We start from the raw sequence: 18,923 nt of genomic DNA, 5'->3' as shown, positions 1-18,923 counted from the left end.
GTGCCAAAGAAATTTTGATTTCCAGGAAAATCTTTCTAAAGTAAGAATTCTCCCAGTCTACTACACCATAGTTACACACACACACACACACACCCCTACCTTGACAAAATATAATACAAGGATACATTTCCCATCCAATGTTCCCCTTTTCTCTTAGGCAACTTTACTTACAGGTGATGGACCGAATCCAGTGAAAAAATTGGCTTCACTGCCAAAACATACAAAGGACCTGTGAAGTTCCCAGATTTTTATGATAAAAGAGCAAAAAGCTTGAATTCATGTATATAAATAAAACCTTTTAGAAGTTTCCCACTGAGTAACATTAACAGCTTTAGAACAAACAACTAAATGTCATATCAGGTTTTGTTCACCTTAATACCTTATAAATTAAAATTGTTCCAAAGTAAAGTCAGCTGATACTGAGACTTGGGTGGGAGGGGGATAATGGCTGCATTACCAGTTGGTTTTCCCAAGTCCCATCTCAAGTGGCATTTCAGGCTACATTAAACTGGGAAAGATAAATTCTTCTATCAGATTACAATAGGATCCTCACCAGGAGGGACAATAAAAAGAAATCACTAATACACTAGCAGCATTAAAGTCCTGGTCCTGATATGCACCAAAACTGTAAACATAGGGAAGCTGTAACTTCTAAGAGATACCTTTAAATCATGTACAATTCAGGTAGAAATAGCCAGTCCAACCAACCTTAGAATAGAATATACTGGTTAGAAACACTGTTCTCATTTCCTGATAGCCTGTCTTTTCCAGTGCTCCTTACTAAAAAGCACACCTTCCCTATTACCAGTTTGGTGCTTGTTTTACAAGAGTTTGTTTCCATGTATTAAAGGAATAACATAGACAGAAATGTCATCTCCTGAGCCCAGTCTGTCATTGGATATCCTCCAGCCTCTGTCCTTCAGCACTCCTCTGGCGCGCATTACCAAATCCTGAGCTGCTAACGTGTACCTGTAAGTAAAGAAAATCAGCCAGAGATTACAGTTGTGGTACAAAAGTACAGCTTTATTACTTGCTAGGCAGGAGGAGCATTCCAAATACCATCTGTTAAAACTACAACTCAGGTGTTGTGGTCCCATTTCATGGATTACTCAAACGGAGAAAACTGCCAGCCCTTTGCTTGTGGAGGCCATTTCACAGTAACATACTAGATCATGTGGAAGAATTTAGCAATGTGAACCAGCTCTTAGTTTGATTTTTTTTTTTTAAAAAAAAAAAAGGAGGGGTAACAGTGTTCATGCCAAACAGAGTTGTTAAAAAGTACGGTAGGCACCACCACAAGATTCATGCACAATAGTGAGGACAGTAGTTGTCAAAAACTGTAAATCAAAAACTATAAACTGTAAAGTGAGTCTGAACCATTCCTTCTCCTAAGGTCCCAGGGCATATCAGCCATCATAACTTTATTTTATCAAGGTTCAGATGCAGCTAGCTCATTCATGGTTCCCAACCAAGGCCAAGAAATTTAATAAGAATAGCTCAGTAGAGGAGCACATGATTTGCATGGAAATGGCCCCAGACTGAATCCCTGGCATGTCCAAGCAGGGTGGAAAAAGACTCCTGCCAGAAACCAGAAGAACAGCTGGACAATACTTGAAGAATATAGACCGATGATCTAATTTGGTATAAGGCAGCTTTCCGTGTTCATAAGTAAAACGACATATTCAAGAGTTGAAGGGCCAAACTAATGAGATGTTAGAGATCTGTGAACAGATCTCCTGTCACTTAAAACAAACAAAAAGTAGCAGCAGCAGGGAGACCGGAATTACATCAAGACCACAATCCTGGGAGAAAGGGGAGTTAACCTCCCTGCCCCATGCCATTTTCCTAAGGTAAATCATCCTCTCAACCCTTCTGTTTGCCCCATTAGAGAAAACATGTGGACTCTAACACAAAGGAGAAAGATGTTTGTCATTAGTATATTGATGACTTTGTGTGTGCACGTCTATGTGGAAGTGTACCCATATGCTTGCTATGTAGGCAAGTTTTTTATTGTCTGCTGGCAGCAGTCCCTGTGTATTCTGTCCTGTTCAGTCAGGAGCTGGGAGAGATCGGGCAGAAATGTGCATTTGCTAACAGGAGACCAAAAGATAATGTATGTGGGTCAACAGACAATTAAACCAATAGAAATACTTTGAGGGTGCAATCTTAGGCATGTTTATACAGAAAAAAGTCATACTACTCCCAGCATTCCTTCTGGGAGTGGTAGGGCTTTTTTCTGGCTAAACATGCATAGGATTGCGCCCTTAGACATACTGTAAAATCTTTAGGCACTGAGATCTACAGTATGTAAAGATCTTATGGTGCAACAGGATGGAATTGCTGAACTTCAACATGAAATCTTGTTATCTTTGAATTCTTTAAAGAGGAGATCACTTATGGTTTTTGTTTTTCAACAAGAATGATAGATAAGAATTCAGTGTAGGTTGTTTTGAAATTATAAAGACATCAGAACAGAATACGGATACTACAGAAAAAATCATGCTAAAGTTAAGGAAAGGAAGCAGGCAATGGCAACAGAAAATGGATCATATTGAACATATAAGTAGCTAGAATAAGAGGGACGTTGCTCCTTGGCAACAGATGAGTATGGGGCATTTAAGGAACCTGGAGATCAATAGCAGCAGCGGTGCATCGCTGAGTGCTTTATTCACTAATGTAGCAAATTTAGGGTGTAACTGTCAGGGCAACTTTACAAAATTGCTGAAGTAGCTTTCAAGCAACTAGTTCTTCCTAATGAAGCACCTAATTGGAATAGAGCTTTTCAGAATACACTTTTGCTCCTGCTGAAGCTTCTAATATTGATCAGTGTGAGTACTGCAAAGACAACAAAACGCACTCCTGGCAGGCCGTCTGAACTGCTTCTTTCATCTACAACCCAGAATAAGAAACTGCTAACTTTACTATAAATCTATATTTCAGATTCAAGCAGGGATAGGGATATGGGAAAAATGAAAGATACAGCAGGCCACGTGCTGATTGTATCTGATGTATTAGTGGGATAAGGGTAATTGTATCTCAGGTTTTCTTCTACTCCCTATGAGTCACATATCTCAGTTGCCCTACAAAGAAATTTTTATTTTTATTTTAGTGTATCTTTAAGATCCACTGCTAGCATGATACAGATCGGAAATGAAGCAAGGAAAATTAAGCTTACATTTTGCCTTCAGAGAAAATATATATTTTAATGTATTTGTTGGTATTCTTTCCAATTGCTTGTTGATATATGCAGTAGGTCATCAAGTAATTTTATGATTTGAGATGCACCATCAAATTCCTTCTTCCACGTATAGGCTATGTATGTATACATATACATACAGTCATTATATTGGGAAACAACTAATTTAAAAATTAGGTTGCCATGTTTTTAGGTGAATTATTTTAAGGTCAAATAAAAGCAATGTCCCAGTTCAGTATCAAAATCCAAGTAAACAAATGACATTAGTTTATAGCTGGAAAGATGTAAAAATATTTCTCATATCCAAATATTTATCCTGTCTATAGCATGTCTGTATACAATCTGATGCCTGTCCTGTCCTGATGGTTCCCTGTGAAAGAAAACTATCTACATGTGTTCCTCACAGCCCATTATTTCCTTGCCTTTGCTTCCACTGGTTTGAGCTCTGGACAGTTCTAAGTACCTTAAGACTGTAATCCTATGCACACTTACTAGGGAGTAAATCCTTAATGAACATGCATAAAATGTGCATAACATTGTAAGTTATCAGATGATAAATGAACATGCACAATTTGTTTACTTGTTTAGTCAAAATACTGTTCAGGACATGAATGCCTTACATTTCCACAAAAGATGACTGTTCTATTATACATAGTACATTAGGAATTTAAAAAAAGTTTGCAGTGTAATGTGCGTATTTAGTGAACAACAACATCTTCAAATGCCAATGTATCTATTTAAGATTTGTACTTATGGATTATTTACTCACTTAAGATACCACTTCCTCTTTAATAACACTTGTCATTCATGTAATGATGGGGAAGTCAAACACATATTGGAGCCATTAAAAAAACCTAGCCAGGGACTTAACCATGGAGTAATTTCTTTAGAAGAAGGACCCGTAGAGCTCGATAATTCAGGCCATGTAATATAGATGTTATGCGTACCCTTGTTATGACACTCATCTTTAATGAACAAATGTCATATCCTGCTAGTTGTCTTCATAATATGTGAAAAGGTGGTTGAGAATCACAGAGGTGGATCACCTGTAACCCAATGCTATGTATGTTTTATTCAAATACAAATCCCACTGGGTTCAATGGGACTTACTCCCAAGGATGCATAAAATAAGAGCTCCAAGAAACAGCTAGATTTCCTAAATTCATCTATACCTCACAGAAGCTCATCTTAAAAATTTCTAGTCAAGGAAATGAATAATTTGTTCAATTGCCCTTTAAAAAAACACTGGTATTCACCTCCCCTTCACTACAAAATGGAAGGGAAAGACCTTTTCAATAAGTCAAAAAGACAGGATCAAACAGCTATAAGGAATATCCATGAAGGCTCTAGGTGATCCATTATATACACATATGTTTCTACTCCTGATTTGTCTCCAGAAACAAAAAGTGCCTTGCATCACCCAAAAAAGTTCATTCACAAAGATTTTCACAAGGTCAGACAGAGTAATAAGCTGAACTAAGGTCTAGAGCCCAGACTCTTTCATTTATGTCACCTCGTCACATTAGCAGAGATTAGGTGATACGTTCCACCTTCTTGCTAACTTATCTATTTACCTGGCAATGCTTGTAATGAAATGCTATTTCAATTTCATATTTTGCAAGTGCATCAGGATAAGCTATTTGGGTCCACTTCAAAATGGCTTTAAAAAACAGCATCAGAGGCACCTTGTTCATTTCCTCATCCTCCTTTTACATAAATTTGCCAAAGATAGTTACAAACCATTCAGAGCTTGATCCTAAACCCTGCTGGCAATAGGATCTGGTGCCAGAAGACTTAGCACTAGTACTGCTTAGAAGCAAATGCCTGTTCCCTATGAGGCAGCCATATCACATTGAAGCTAAACAAACTCTGAAAAAAGACAGTGCATCTTCATGATATCCTCAGGGGACGTCCTTGCTAAACATGAGAGATTACAAACCTGTGGGGATCATCAGGGTCACAGTTTGGCAGGAAGTTAGTGACAGCTTCTGCCACTTCTTCATTTAATAGTACATCCCAGAGTCCATCTGTAGCTAAGATCAACACATCATCCGACCCATGCTCATACTGGAGAAGATCATACACAGTCACCTGAAGGCAAAGCAAAGATCAAAGAGGATGACAGGGGAAACAAGGTATTTAACTGAATGGACATTGTGTATTTTTGCAAGTAGAAAAGCCACTTAACTCTCCAAGCAAGCAATATCACATAATGCCCTCCCACAGTCCTAGCCTGCCTGGAAGTTCTACCCTTTGGAAGGATTCTGAGGCTGGAATCTGCTAAAATAATATTCAGCCTGCAAATATATTAGGCAGGAATGCCATTACAGACAATTCCAGTCCATTTTAGTTTCTAGTAGAAACTTCTCACTAGGTTCCTTCCTTTGAAACAAATGCAGTGGAGGGATCATCACTAACCAATCAAATGAAGCTATCCTCCCCCCAACCCCCGGGGCCTGACTGGCCAGTCTGCCTCTCTATGCAAAGTTTAAAATATTCTTAGGTGCTTTGAGAGAACAGGATCTAACTGAAAAGGTTCTCATCTACCAGAGTATTTCTCATAGTCTTATATGCAGATATATGGCTTACAAGAAAAATGGTCTCTGACATCTCGTTGAATGCAGCATCTATAACATACTCCTTGGCTGGGTTTGCCAGATTTTATTGAACCAACGTGAAGAAAAAGGGCATTTTATGCTTTTCTAAGTGTGTCTTCTGTTAGACACAGTCTTCGAGTTGCCTGCATTGCACTCCCCATTGTCAAACCACCTGGCTCCTTGAATTCCAAAAACAAAACCTTCAGGAGTCCTTCTGAACCACTAACCGAGCACTTTAATTACTCCAGCCATAACTGTATTTTCAAAGAAGTGAAGTAACCTTGTCACAGCAGACAAGAGGAAATTATTATCTGGACTAGGATTTGGAAACTGTGCACCTGGCCAGTAATGCTGTGCTATCCTTATAGCTGACAGGGTCAATGCTCCACTGATGTGTTGGGAAACACACTTGGCCTTGCTAGAAGAGAGCTGTTTATCCTCTCATTGTGTTGTGTTCACCTTAGAAATCCAGGGATAGAGAAGGCACACAGAATACGTAGACCTCTTAATGTAGTTAACCAAAGGAGAAAACTGGATTTATAAAGAAGAAAGTGTCACTTTAATTTCATTTACTAAGATGGGAGATGTGATTAAGACTTAGATGATGATGAGCCAGACACACGCACTTCATTGTCCATTGCTCATTAAATGTGTCAAAAATAGAACCAAAAAGATGGCTCACTGCTGAGAGACACAACTCACATCTTCTGGAGTTAAATACCAACAAAACATTGCAACACCAGAAAACTATAAATGCTACACACTAAATCTATACACGTCATTCTCCAAAGCGAAGAAGCTGAATTCAAGACATCCCTTTCAAACAGCAATCAGTATATGCTTTATGGCAGCAGTGGAGAACCTGTGGCCCTCCAGATGTTACTGGATTCCCACTCCCATCAACCCCAACCAGCATGGCCCATGGCTAGGGATGCTGAGAGTGGAAGTTCAACAACACTTAGAGAGCCACAGATTTCCAATCCCTGCTTTATGGGCTGCATCTCCTGCCTACTGAAGTATCAGGACATCCTACTGATACTATGGCAGTGTTCAGCCTATTTATAGCCATGTAGTCCTGTCTAGCTAAAACAAAATCATTATCATTATTATTATTATTATTATTATTATTATTAATTTATTTATTTATATAGCACCATCAATGTACATGGTGCTGTACAGAGTAAGGTTGTGTGGCTAGACAACTTTTTCTTTTTTAAAAAAAAAAGCATATGGATTTGGGATAGTGAAGTAAGTTAACAAAAGCTCATGGTGAAATTAATCTGAACATCTTGAGAAACACATCTGAGTGGACTTAGGGGTATTGTCACCTTTCAAAGTTTCATAGGAAATATGGCCAATATGTTAAAAGCTTCAGTTTTATCCATGAAAGTGCGGAGTCAACAAGTCAGTCATTTCCCTGTTGCCCTAAGGCCTACTGAATTTAGAGGCCATGAAATCATCATGGGGCATGGAGACCATCTGCGTAGGCTGAATCTGCGGCATAGGAAGATGGCAACAAATAGGTGTAGTACACAGTGCACGTGGAATGACTGAAGGTAAGTCATTGAAAGTATCTGCTGTATTAATTAATAGGCAAGCACTTTACTTGGGAAGAGTCAGAAAATGTAATAATGCCCCTACAGAGCCACACGTAAAGCTGCCTTACACAGGCCCACTGTGGACACGATGGGGAGAGGGAGAGAACCACTTGGGTTTGTGGCATGTTTCTGGTCTCCTAGCACTGCATCAGGGACAGAAAACCACAACCAACTTGTTGCAACAAACATTCAAACATTAAGGCTTCATTTGATCCAGCTCATATTTAAGAGAGTACTATTTCAGGAGATCAGGACCTCTTCTCCCTTTTCCCTTTGTGCTGATTCGCTGCCAGCTCCCAGAGATCACTAGTCCTGCCATAGGTTAGATTTTATGTTCTTATGTCTTCCATGACTAGCTTCCTATAGTGTGTGTCAGGGTGTTTCAAAGCACCTGCCTTTTCTCAGAACATCCACTGCATTCTTGGCTGTATTGTGCAGCACCCAACCAGAAGCACCAACAGTTGCTATCTTGATACACCCTAAGACCTGCATGCCTCTTGTCTCCTTTAAAGCTGCATCTGGACAGAAATGCTGATATTACTACACAAAAGATTGCCATTATCACTCTCACATCCTTGCAGTTCTTCTGGGTGGCCACTCTTTCTAAGAAGTGATTCTATATGATATGGAAGAGATGGCTTGAAATGGGGTAACAGCAGCTAACTTAGTTTAGAGTTCCATGTGAGCATGCACTAAATGAGCCAGAAAATATATCCTGACACCTACACAAAGCTGAAACCATGACGTGTGAATCTTTTGGAGTACCCTATTCCTCTCCATGGGATTAAAGAGAAATAGTCAGCGTAAGCAACGCCCTGCACTGGCTACTTTACAATTGATCAACAAAGCTACTTCAATAAAACAAATCCCCTATTAATAGCATCGTTCCTCTTTATGTGAAGCATTATCCAACTCAGCTTCACTAACAAACATGGAAATGTCTTTCACTATAATCCAAGTGATTTATATGGATTTTTTTTAAAAAAACCACAAATCTAGTCTTCAGTGCTATTATCTGCAGTGCTTAACAATTAGCCCCCTTTTAGGAATGCATTTTAAAAACATCAAACTCCTCCTCTTCAATTCCTGCCCTGTAGCCAATTTCCAATGCCAACTGTCTACTTTCTGCTTCTATATCTTTCATACTAATGTTTTGTCAAATATTTTATGAACTTTCTAAATACTTCTAGGTGGCCATCAATTTAATTTACATTCTCTAAACCAGCCTTCCCCAAGGTGGTGCATTCCAGATGTTTTGGACCACAAATCCCAGAATTCCTGACTATGAGCACTGTTGACTGGGTCTCATGGGAGTTGAAGTCCCAAACATCTGGAAGGCACCAGCTTGGGGAAGGCTGCTCTAAGCAGTCTTGGGCTGCAATCCTAAACTCATTCCCTGTGTCACTGTGCCACCAAATGAACATGCATAAGATTGTGCTGTCAGAAGAGTGAGGTTTGACCATCTCTTCCTTAAGCCATGACTGCATTTCTCATGCAAGCCAGCATAGCAGCGATTTCTCACATGGATGCTTCCTAAAACCTTCCCCATGCACAGATCAAAACGCAGATATTTTGCAGGGATTAAAAAACCCCACTTAGTTTAGTTCCCTCATCTTGACCGCATAATATAGATGAAAATGTTCTACCTCTGGTGATGAGGACAAAAAAGGCTTGATGTAGATGTTTGAGTCATGCACCTTCAGGTCGTGGTCTCCAAGTCCTCTTGTAACCCCAATAGTTGCCATGACACGAGCCTGGGGACAATAAGATATTCAATCAGAACATAAGAACACATGGCCAGATAATTGCCTATGGAAAGCCCACAAACAGTAGCTGTCTTTCACTTGTGTTCCCCAGCAACTAGTACTCAGTGACATACTGGGCCTGTTCAGACAACACACTAAGCCATGGTTAGGCCACTAACCCTTTTGCAGCAAATGGTTGGTGAGCATGTTTAAACCATGGTTGACCCATGAATGGGTCAAACAACATGCTAAGCCATAATGTTTAGCTCAAAATGTTTAACCACCATGGCTTAATGTGTCATCTGTACAGGCTCATTGCCTCCAATACCAGAAGGAGGGCTGTTCTGAGAGACAGGGGTCTTTGTGAATGCCCTTACCAGCAACAGTACCAATAAACCATGCTCAAAGACACCCAGAACAGCTCAAATCACTAAGCCAAAAAGAACATAATCAAAACTAAACACAGAATTCTCCCCAAATGCTACATGCTGAATGTCAGGGGTGGGCTATACTGCAGGGAGCAGAGGGGGGATAGTGAGATCCCCGAATATCAGGCAGAGGCACCTTCCTTGTCCTGAGACAGCTGCTCAGGGGAGACAAACACTATTTTCTATACTTGCTTATTACCAAAAAGTGAACCCCACCCTTCTTCAGAAGAAACTGGAGCAAATTATAATTACAAATAAGAAACAGTCAGGGAAATAGCAACATAAAAGAGTAACCCTAAAGCAACAACAGAGCAAAAAGGGGGTAACAACCCCAACACAAAAAGCAGAAGAGAAAATAAATAAATAAAAACCCAATCAACCCTCATCTCATACCAAAGAAACAAGACCTTAACTTGGCATGTAGAACTGTTCAGTATTGGGACTAGCCAGTCCTCCCCAGGGAGGACATTCCACATGTTGTTGCCACAACTGAAAAGGCCCTGCTCCTTAAAATACCCATTGACCTCAGCCAGTGAAAGAGTCTAGAGCAGAGCCTAAGATGCCAAACTGCATACTAGGGAGAGAAGGATACTAGAGAAGGCAGTCCTTCAGGTACCCATGCCCCAAGCTGTTAATGATATTAAAGGCAAGAACCAACACCTTCAGTTGGGTGTAACAACAAATAGGTATCCAGTGCAGAACAAACTGCATGGTGCTTATTTAGTCCAGTATAGAAGCTATGAAAGCATAAACAACTGTGCCCAGGTCTGCCTTATCCAAGAAAAGTGCAACTGGCATACCAGTCAAAGCTGATAAAAGGCAAAGTTGCAAACCTGACTCTTCAGGAGTGCAACATCCAAGACAGATTTTATTCCAGACCTTGGAATACACAGTTACATATGAGCAACAGTTACAGTACATGTGAGCAATAGACATCATGCTGTGGGTCAGAGCCTTATTATAAGGCAATCAGAGGGAATGATGCACATGACTGGTCATGTGAAAACTATCTACAATGATTACACACATCCGTGTAAATGGCTGCTTTGATCACATGTTGAAAATATGAATCAGGGTCACTGAACAACTTTCAGCTCGAGGGACAAATTCAATTTCAAAGAAGCGCTGAGGGGCCACCTTGCAGGGGTGGGGCCCAAATACCAAAAAAGAATGGGAAGGCTACAATTAGAATTTTTAGGAGATTGCCTGCCTGCTTGCCAAGTGCCTATAATTTATGTATTGTAGCATAACATGACGTCCCAAAGCAATGTCTAAGCTGGAGTTTGTTGGTTCCAAAAGTCATGATGCTCGGTGGATAACAGGGTAAAAAGGTGCCTGTGGCGTTACCCCATAACTGATTGTCTTGTGTATGTCTAGATTAGTATGTCTGGTAAGTATGGAATGTTAGAACTGAGTGGGTGTGGTTTATGATGTAATAGGTGGGGAGGAAGGAGTATATAAGGAGAGTGTTGGGAGTTTATGATGGGTCTGAGCGTGAGTTTGAGTGCGTGTGAGGGGAGTTGTTTATTTGTAGAGTAAGAAGAGTTTGGATTCTAGGGATTTAGGATTAGTGTAAAGAGAGTGAGGTGGTTGGTGTGTGGAGAGTTTAGAATAGGCAGGATTGAAAGTATTATATTTTTATTTAAAGCGTTTAAATAACAATAAACTTACTTTTATTATTTTGTTAGCTACCAAATACCACATGTCAGCTTGGCATTATTTACCTGCCTTACAGTTATTAAACACCCACAAAAGATTATACCCACAGTATATTTAGAGCGGATCCTGAATTAAACTTGTTTCCCTCATAGCTAGGGGAAAGGTTTTAATTAACCCTCCCTCAAGTTTTCAAGTGGTGGTGCTTGGCCTGAGAAAGGTTTATACAACGGGCCTAGTGTAAGAGTCTGTTACATCGCGTATTGTTTTAAACCAAAGGCCAAATTCCATTTTGAAGCTCTTGGTAGTGGTGCAGCGAGATCATTCTAGCCTATGGCCTTATGAGGCCCCCCTGGAGATGGCTATGTGTATGGCTTTCAGTTGTGAAGCACACAACTACCATTCTCCCCCTTCCCAGGATCACCTCAGGTATGCCCCAGCATGCCGATGCCAGTCCATGTGCTGATGTTGCGGCTGTTTGCTGCTCTCCCAACACTGGCTGATCTCGGAACAGTCACGGGAATGGGACCTCAGCCCCAAGACCCAGCCTAGTGACACCACCGGCTCGTGGGGCAGATTCCAATGGTGGGCGGGGCAAAAAGAGTTTGTCCAAAACATCAGTCTAGTTTAGCTTATAGCTCTTACTGCCAGTCACCAAGAGCAGTATTTCAGCCTTGTAGAATGGTCAAAAATGGTGCCAAAGCTGACATACCATTCAATAATTTGTGGTTGGGGGGAGGAGTAGCGGGACATAGAGAAGGAGCAAGGGTCTTCTGGGGAACCCTGGAAGGCCAGATTGGGACCCCAGGTGGTCTAGATTTGGCCCATAGGCCTGAGTTTCCGCACCCATTATTAAAAAACCCACAAAACTACACAGTACACATAGTGACCTGGTTCACACAATCACCACAGCCCGCTGTCATTTATTTAAATCACAGTGGATTGTCGCAACACTGCTGTGGCTTCTCATGTCATCCAAAACCAGCAAGGGGTGGTTAACAGGCCATGGGTTCTGGATGGTTTGTTAACCACCCCAACAAGCCACCCTCACTGGGTTCAGACGATATGAGAAGCTGTGCCCGGCAAGTGTAATTATGTAAATCAGGCTGGCATATGACTGGCATGCACAGAGTGGTTACTGTGGCTTATTAACCGCCCTCGAGTTATGCAAAATGGCCCCTTCTATACCCACTTCTCTCTTCCATTATACCCCAAATGTTGGTAAAACAATTGTCTGAAAGGAGGGAGCAATTCTCCTTTACAAAAAAACTGTCAGCAAGAACATTTGTAGTACAGTCAAGCATCCGTCACCAAAGTCTGCATCACCATTGCAATATTTTCAGGATCCCTCAGCTGGAGGATGGGACTCTTGAGCTGCTTCTGAAGCAGGTCCCTCATTCATTTCATGGATGCTAAACACTCCCAATACCGGCTCTAAAATACACTGAGAATTAACCCACACTAGGGCCATGAAACAAAGAAAAATAAATGAAAAAGTAGCAGGTGTGCAAATAATGTTGAAAAACACCATCCAAATACTCAGATGGGCCACAGCAGGTTTGAATCCTGCACAAGCAAGATTAATTCTGAAGATAAGCTATTTTATAAAAATTCAAATAAGCAGTCAAACCATTGGGGAAGAGCTGCTAAGGAACTGTGAGTGCCAGCAATCTGCCTTGTTACGGATGCTCAAGCCACGTCTATCAGGTTTGCTGCAGGCAGTGCTAAGGATCTGCCAATCCTAACTGTGCATTTGGTGCTACTTTCATACAGATGTCAGCCTTCCTGGCTCTCTGCCCCCCACCCCCCCGAAAGGAAATTTTATCCTGAAGAATTAACTGAAACAGTAGATGCAACTAAAAATTAAAAAAAATCACTAGGAATACGATAGGTCCTCCTATGTATCTCTTCTCCAAGATCCGAGTGCCCTGAAACTTGTGCTCCAAATAAACTAAAACCATTATGCCCTTTTTTACTTTTCCTGGCTTACTGGCTCACGTTGGATTTCACAATGAAACTGCAGCAAACTGTCTGCAAATCAAGCAAATAAATATCTTCAAATCATCTCTCTCTCTGTTCTGATTGCTTGAAACAGAAACAAAACAATTAAGCAGATGAAATAAGAACATTCATTAGTAAATACGGTGACATTGTTCGCCTCCCCTACTGCAAAGAAGAAAAAGAAAAAGGCTGCACCCCCCCCCCCTTACAGACAGAAACTGATTTACGACAGACACAGAACTCTTTCATGCTGTCAGAACAATACAATAAAGAGACAGAGGGAGGAAAACATGGGACAGCTTGGGGCAAAATTGAGCGGTAAACACTATGAAGGCCCCATATTCCTTTGAAATGACAAAACACTTATTCCCACCTTCTTGCCTTCTCCGTATATAAGGGGAAACTTCAAGTCATCGTCTTCAATGGTTTTGTATGCCCTGCAGGAGGATAAACACCATTTTATAAAACTTGGACTCAATTGTCAACCCCCAGTGGCAGAGGTGTGTGTGTTTCTGTGTGTGTGTGTGTGTGTGTGTGTGTGAGAGAGAGAGAGAGAGAGAGAGAGAGAGATTGTCTATGCTCCAACTCTGCAATATATTCCTGTTTTTTCGCCCCTCTTCATTGTGACTCCTCCCCCACATAGGATTGTGCCTTTTGAACGAAAGAACACTTAATGCAAAAAACATTTTATTCTTGATTTAAAATATATATAACGTCCTTCATTTTCAAATCACAGGCAATATACAAAATGTGTTAAAACTATTAAAAATAATAAAACAACAACAACAAAGAAATCTACCAAACTAAGCAATGTAACATACTAGAATTTTTACAAACAAATTCTGCCCTTTTGTTTTAACAACACATAGAAAAGTAAATTGGAACAAAATCCTGATTACGAAAGTTGTAGGCCACAGCGACTAGCAGATAGCAATACAATTCCATAAAAGAATGGAATCACCTTATTAATTGGTGGCTGTGAGAAACAGCATGGTGGATAACGGAAGCAAAGGGAAAAAACAAAAGACTTTGTTTAAAAAGCCTTCAAAGCTAAATACACCAAGGAAACTTTCAGGACACATATAGCTTTAATCAGTTTATTTTGCACCCTCTTGATCTTGACTTTGACATTCAAACTTGACTGAAATTCTCACTGCCAGGGCTGTTCGCCTCTTCCAGACACCTAAAGCCTACCTAACTGTTACAGCATTTCTACCTGAGAGGAAATTCACCGTAGGAATTAGCAAGCAGCACAGCTGTGTAAGGATTGGTCCATATGATGATCATACCTGCATGTATTTTGCCACATGTATGAGGCCTGGAAAGCTGCGCCTGATGACAGGTTCTCCATAAACATGGCCACTATGTGTATATAGACTGGTCGTCTACTGCATGCTAATTCCAATGCAGAATTGCTTTCCACGTGGGAAATGTTTTTAACCTTTGAAGCAACCCTGACAGAAGAGTAAGCACATGTCCACCGCATTTATTGCACATCACCACCACCAGGATTGTTTCTTTCAACACTTATGGATAAGAGTTAGGGATTCTGCTGGTGAGAAAGACGAAAGCAGAAATGGGTACAATGGCTGATTAGGAGGATGCGCTATTGCAACCAGCTAAGTGTGCATGAGTCGCTGTGCTGAAAAACAAAATTCCAGCCAGGTGCCCTCCATACAGGATGAACCTAGCTGCTAGGGGATGATGGGAGTTGTAATCTGACACATCTGGAGATTGAGAAAGGCTGCACTAGCTGTTTTTGGAGAACTTAGCCTCTGGTGCATCTTTTTAGCTTGGCTAATGATTTGTCTTCCCTGAGTCATTAGCAAAACTAGACCTGTCAAGAAAAAGTCATTCTTTTTCTAGGTAACAGTCCAGGGATTGCAGAAAAGAAGGCAAAATAAGCAGGGCAGCATTGTTTCATGCACCTACCCTGTAACACATCCACATGTGTGCAGGCACACACACACACACACACACACACACCATACTTCTTTTACACAACTATCACCTTCTGGTCCATTTCTCTTGACTTTACGCAATAAAACTGTGTATATACTATCCAGGTCATGTATAGGGAGAGAGCGGTACATAAAATATACTATGCCACTGCTGCCATTCCATAAAGACAGACACACAGAAGAGGAAGAACCTTTCAAAGCCTGCCAGCCTGCCACCTCTGGATAGAGCCATTCAACCCAACAGCAGCAAACAAAATCACAGCGAAGTGGCAGCTCCCCAGTTTTTGCTTTATTTTCTAACCGCTGCCTCTGAAAGAAATCAGCGGCTGCCAAAGCATGACAGAAACCGCAGTAAAGGCGAGGCTGTAATATGGCTGATGGCCTTGAGTCATCTCAAAATTCTGCCATTGCATAAGAATCGCTTTTTTCAAAGCAAAGGCAGCATCAAATAAATGACAATGCTGTACTTTCTAAAGTTGCTCCTTCCCTCTCCCCCTGCACACCCCACATTCCACCCAGCATTTGCTGCACTCTACAGGAGCACTCATTAAAGGATAAAACTATGTGCACATTTGCATTTAGATTCAAATTGAAACTGAAAATAACAGCATTCAGCAGTTTAGGAAGGAAGACCAAACAGTTCCTAAACCTCAAAAGGACACCCCCAAATTAAAAAGCATAGCAGCAGCGGATACTCCAAGCCACAGAAGGACCGCCTATTGGCCCCATCTTGAGTAAAGTATGGTAACACCTCCAAATGTAAACATACCAGGCTGTGCTATTCTTCCCTAGTGACAAACTGCCCCAAAGAAGTTTTAAATCTAGTGCCAGACATGGCCCTTCCCCTACAGATACTATGCATACCATCTGTATGTAGGCTTTATCTCTTAATTTGGAGGAAGAATAACACCACCTGCTCAACTGTGTGTATCGCAATATAGGATTAGGCATCAGTGTATATTCCTTCACATTTTGTTGTACTGTTTCTTAAACTGTGTCTTAAACATTAAAACACCATAAAAGTAACTTTAAACACTTGGGCCACAGCTAGACCTAAGGTTTATCCTGGGATCACTGGATCCCCTGCCTGAGCACTGGATCCCCTGTGTGTCACCTAGATGAACAGGTTTGACCCCTGGACGATCCAGGGATAAACCTTAGGTCTAGCTATGGCCTAGGTTTAAATGAAGCACACATAAAAACAAGTCATTGGGCTGGTTTGCATGACTACCATGGAATAAACAAGCCCAATTATTTGCCTAATCACCCACCCCCAGCTGTGGCTTGTCATGGTGTCCAAACCCAGAAAGCATGATGTGTTGGAGGGGGAAACAACCCTCAAATAACCGAACAACAGCCCATGGCGAACTTGGCTTGTTTAACCCACAATGATCATGCAAACCAGGTCAATGTGAATATATTGCTCAAAATCGGGGTGGTTGGAAGACTCTTGGAACAAAACAAATGATAGTGATTGAGGGGCCTATTCCAGATGTAAATGCAGAGGTCAGTATTAAGAGGCCCTACGTAGGAATTAACTAGAACACAACAGATGAGAAGGGACAGGACCACACCACATAGCCCCGGCCCTGATGTCACATAGGCCTGATGGCTTCACCCCATGCGTACAGTGTGGAGGTCTGCAGGGGATTCATGTGATTCAGAAACCCAATTGTATGTGGCAGTCTTCTCCAACTTGATGTGTCCCAGACGTTTTGCACTTCAACTCCTACCAGCCCCAGCCAGCATGGCCAATCGTTAGCAATGCTGGGGTTGTAGTTCGAAACATCTGGAGAGCACCAGGTTGGGGAAGGCTGGCGTAAGGGTGCCAAATCATGTAAAATCCTCTACAGCTATACACGCAGAGGTGGGGTGAAACTAAGTGACACATGTGACATCAAGGGCACAGCTATGTGGGATGACCCTGTCCCTGTTAACATGTTGCATTACCTATTTTTAGGTAACACTTGCACAGGCCTTCACTTCTGTTGTGGGCACATAGGACTTGCAAGTATTTTCTAACTCTCAACAATCATGTGAAGGTTATGGCCAATTTTTGAGCAGCATCAGATGGTGAGTGGAAGACAGCACAATTCTTTACATTAGAAAATTAGGACTGCCTTGCTTGACCAATCAAAGGTCTAAGTAGCCCAATACTAGACTCCTAGCATTGCTTAGCAGAATAACTGTAGAAAACTGATAAGCAGGTGATGATGGAAATAGCCATTTAGAAGAGAATCTATCAACCAGAATAACTATTCCCTTTCCCCCCTCTTTTTGGCCTGTAGGACAAATAGCCATTGAGTCCTAATCTCTACCTATAAAGCAGAAAGTATGTGTGTGCGATCTGTGTCTGGAAATGTTTAGCCACTTCCAGATGAGTCAGAAATTTGAAATTTGGCATGCTGATAGGTCTGGTTGTACAATGTAGCCTGGAGAAGAGAAGATTGAGGGGACACATAGAATCATAGAATAGCAGAGTTGGAAGGGGCCTACAAGGCCATTGAGTCCAACCCCCTGCTCAATGCAGGAATCCACCCTAAAGCATCCCTGACAGATGGTTGTCCAGCTGCCTTTTGAATGCCTCTAGTGTGGGAGAGCCCACAACCTCCCTAGGTAACTGATTCCACCGTCGCACTGCTCTAACAGTCAGGAAGTTTTTCCTGATGTCCAGCTGGAATCTGGCTTCCTTGATAGCAGTCTTCAAGTACTTGAAAAGTTGTCACACAGAGGAGGGCCAGGATCTCTTCTCGATATCCCAGAGTGCAGAACATGGAATAATGGGCTCAAATTATAGGAAATCAGATTCTGGCTGGACATCAGGAAAAACTTCCTGTTATAGCAGTATGACAATGGAACCAATTACCTAGGGAGGTTGTGGGCTCTTCCACACTAAAGGTATTCAAGAGGTAGCAGGACAACCATCTGTCAGGGATGCTTTAAGGTGAATTCCTGCATTGAGCAGGGGGTTGGACTTGATGGCCTTATAGGCCCCTTTCAACTCTACTATTCTATGTTTCTATATATCTTAGGGGGGCCGAGCAATGCCAGGTATATCAGCTAGTCCTTCATAAACTTGTCTAATATGCTTGAAGTAACCAAGCTAGTTCCTATCACCACAACTTATGTTCCCTAAAGTTCCTGTGAGTTGTGTCTACATGAATGTTCAGAAGGGTGTACTAGTAACTAAAACACACATGGGTAGTATATTTATGTAAAAATGAAAGTAATGGGTAGGTTGGAGACACTAATGTTTTAGTAAAATGGTAGGGGAAAATAAATAGAGACTTGCCTCTAATTTCCTTTGACAGAATGTCTATAGATCTATTTTAAAGGTGTACTGTTTCTTCTTTCTTTAAAGTCCTTAGCAGCAGCACTTCCTTGTTTATATACCTCTTCAAAATCCAAATGCAATTTCTTTCTTAGAAGGAAGAAACCACAGAGGGAAAAGAAGCAAGGCCAGGGAGAGTGTCTTACAGAACGCACCAGGATGAGTGAGCTGACTTCCATTGTGGAGGATAAATGTTGCTTTTGCACGGTTCATTTTAAGAAGTTGGTGTGAAGTTTAAACACATATTGAACATGCAATAAAATTAAGAAAGCATCTCCAGTACAAAAGGGGAAAGGCTCAATAGAGAGACTGAGTAAAACAGGATTGGAGTTATTGCACCTTTCAAGTGCTTTAAACAGAAAGGGTACATTTAGAAGCAAAAGAGAGGGGTTTCAATGTTCTATTTTAAT

General features: G+C 41.3%; 1 protein-coding gene across 1 annotated transcript in view; it reads right to left on the bottom strand.

Annotated features, from left to right (window-relative positions):
- Positions 1 to 260: 260 nt before the first annotated feature.
- Positions 261 to 18,923, bottom strand: part of PPM1H (protein phosphatase, Mg2+/Mn2+ dependent 1H) — a 94,683-nt gene continuing 76,020 nt past the window's right edge. The window contains exons 7-10 of the mRNA XM_063133944.1: positions 13,595 to 13,658; positions 9,038 to 9,145; positions 5,136 to 5,287; positions 261 to 969 (exon numbers count right to left, since the gene is read on the bottom strand). Of these exons, the coding sequence (XP_062990014.1) occupies positions 822 to 969; positions 5,136 to 5,287; positions 9,038 to 9,145; positions 13,595 to 13,658 (472 nt within the window). The 3' untranslated portion in view covers positions 261 to 821. The remainder of the gene's footprint in view (positions 970 to 5,135; positions 5,288 to 9,037; positions 9,146 to 13,594; positions 13,659 to 18,923) is intronic.

The sequence above is a fragment of the Elgaria multicarinata genome, chromosome 9, assembly GCF_023053635.1.
Source record: "Elgaria multicarinata webbii isolate HBS135686 ecotype San Diego chromosome 9, rElgMul1.1.pri, whole genome shotgun sequence".
Lineage (NCBI taxonomy): Eukaryota > Metazoa > Chordata > Lepidosauria > Squamata > Anguidae > Elgaria > Elgaria multicarinata.
This window is presented reverse-complemented; position numbering and strand designations above follow the sequence as displayed.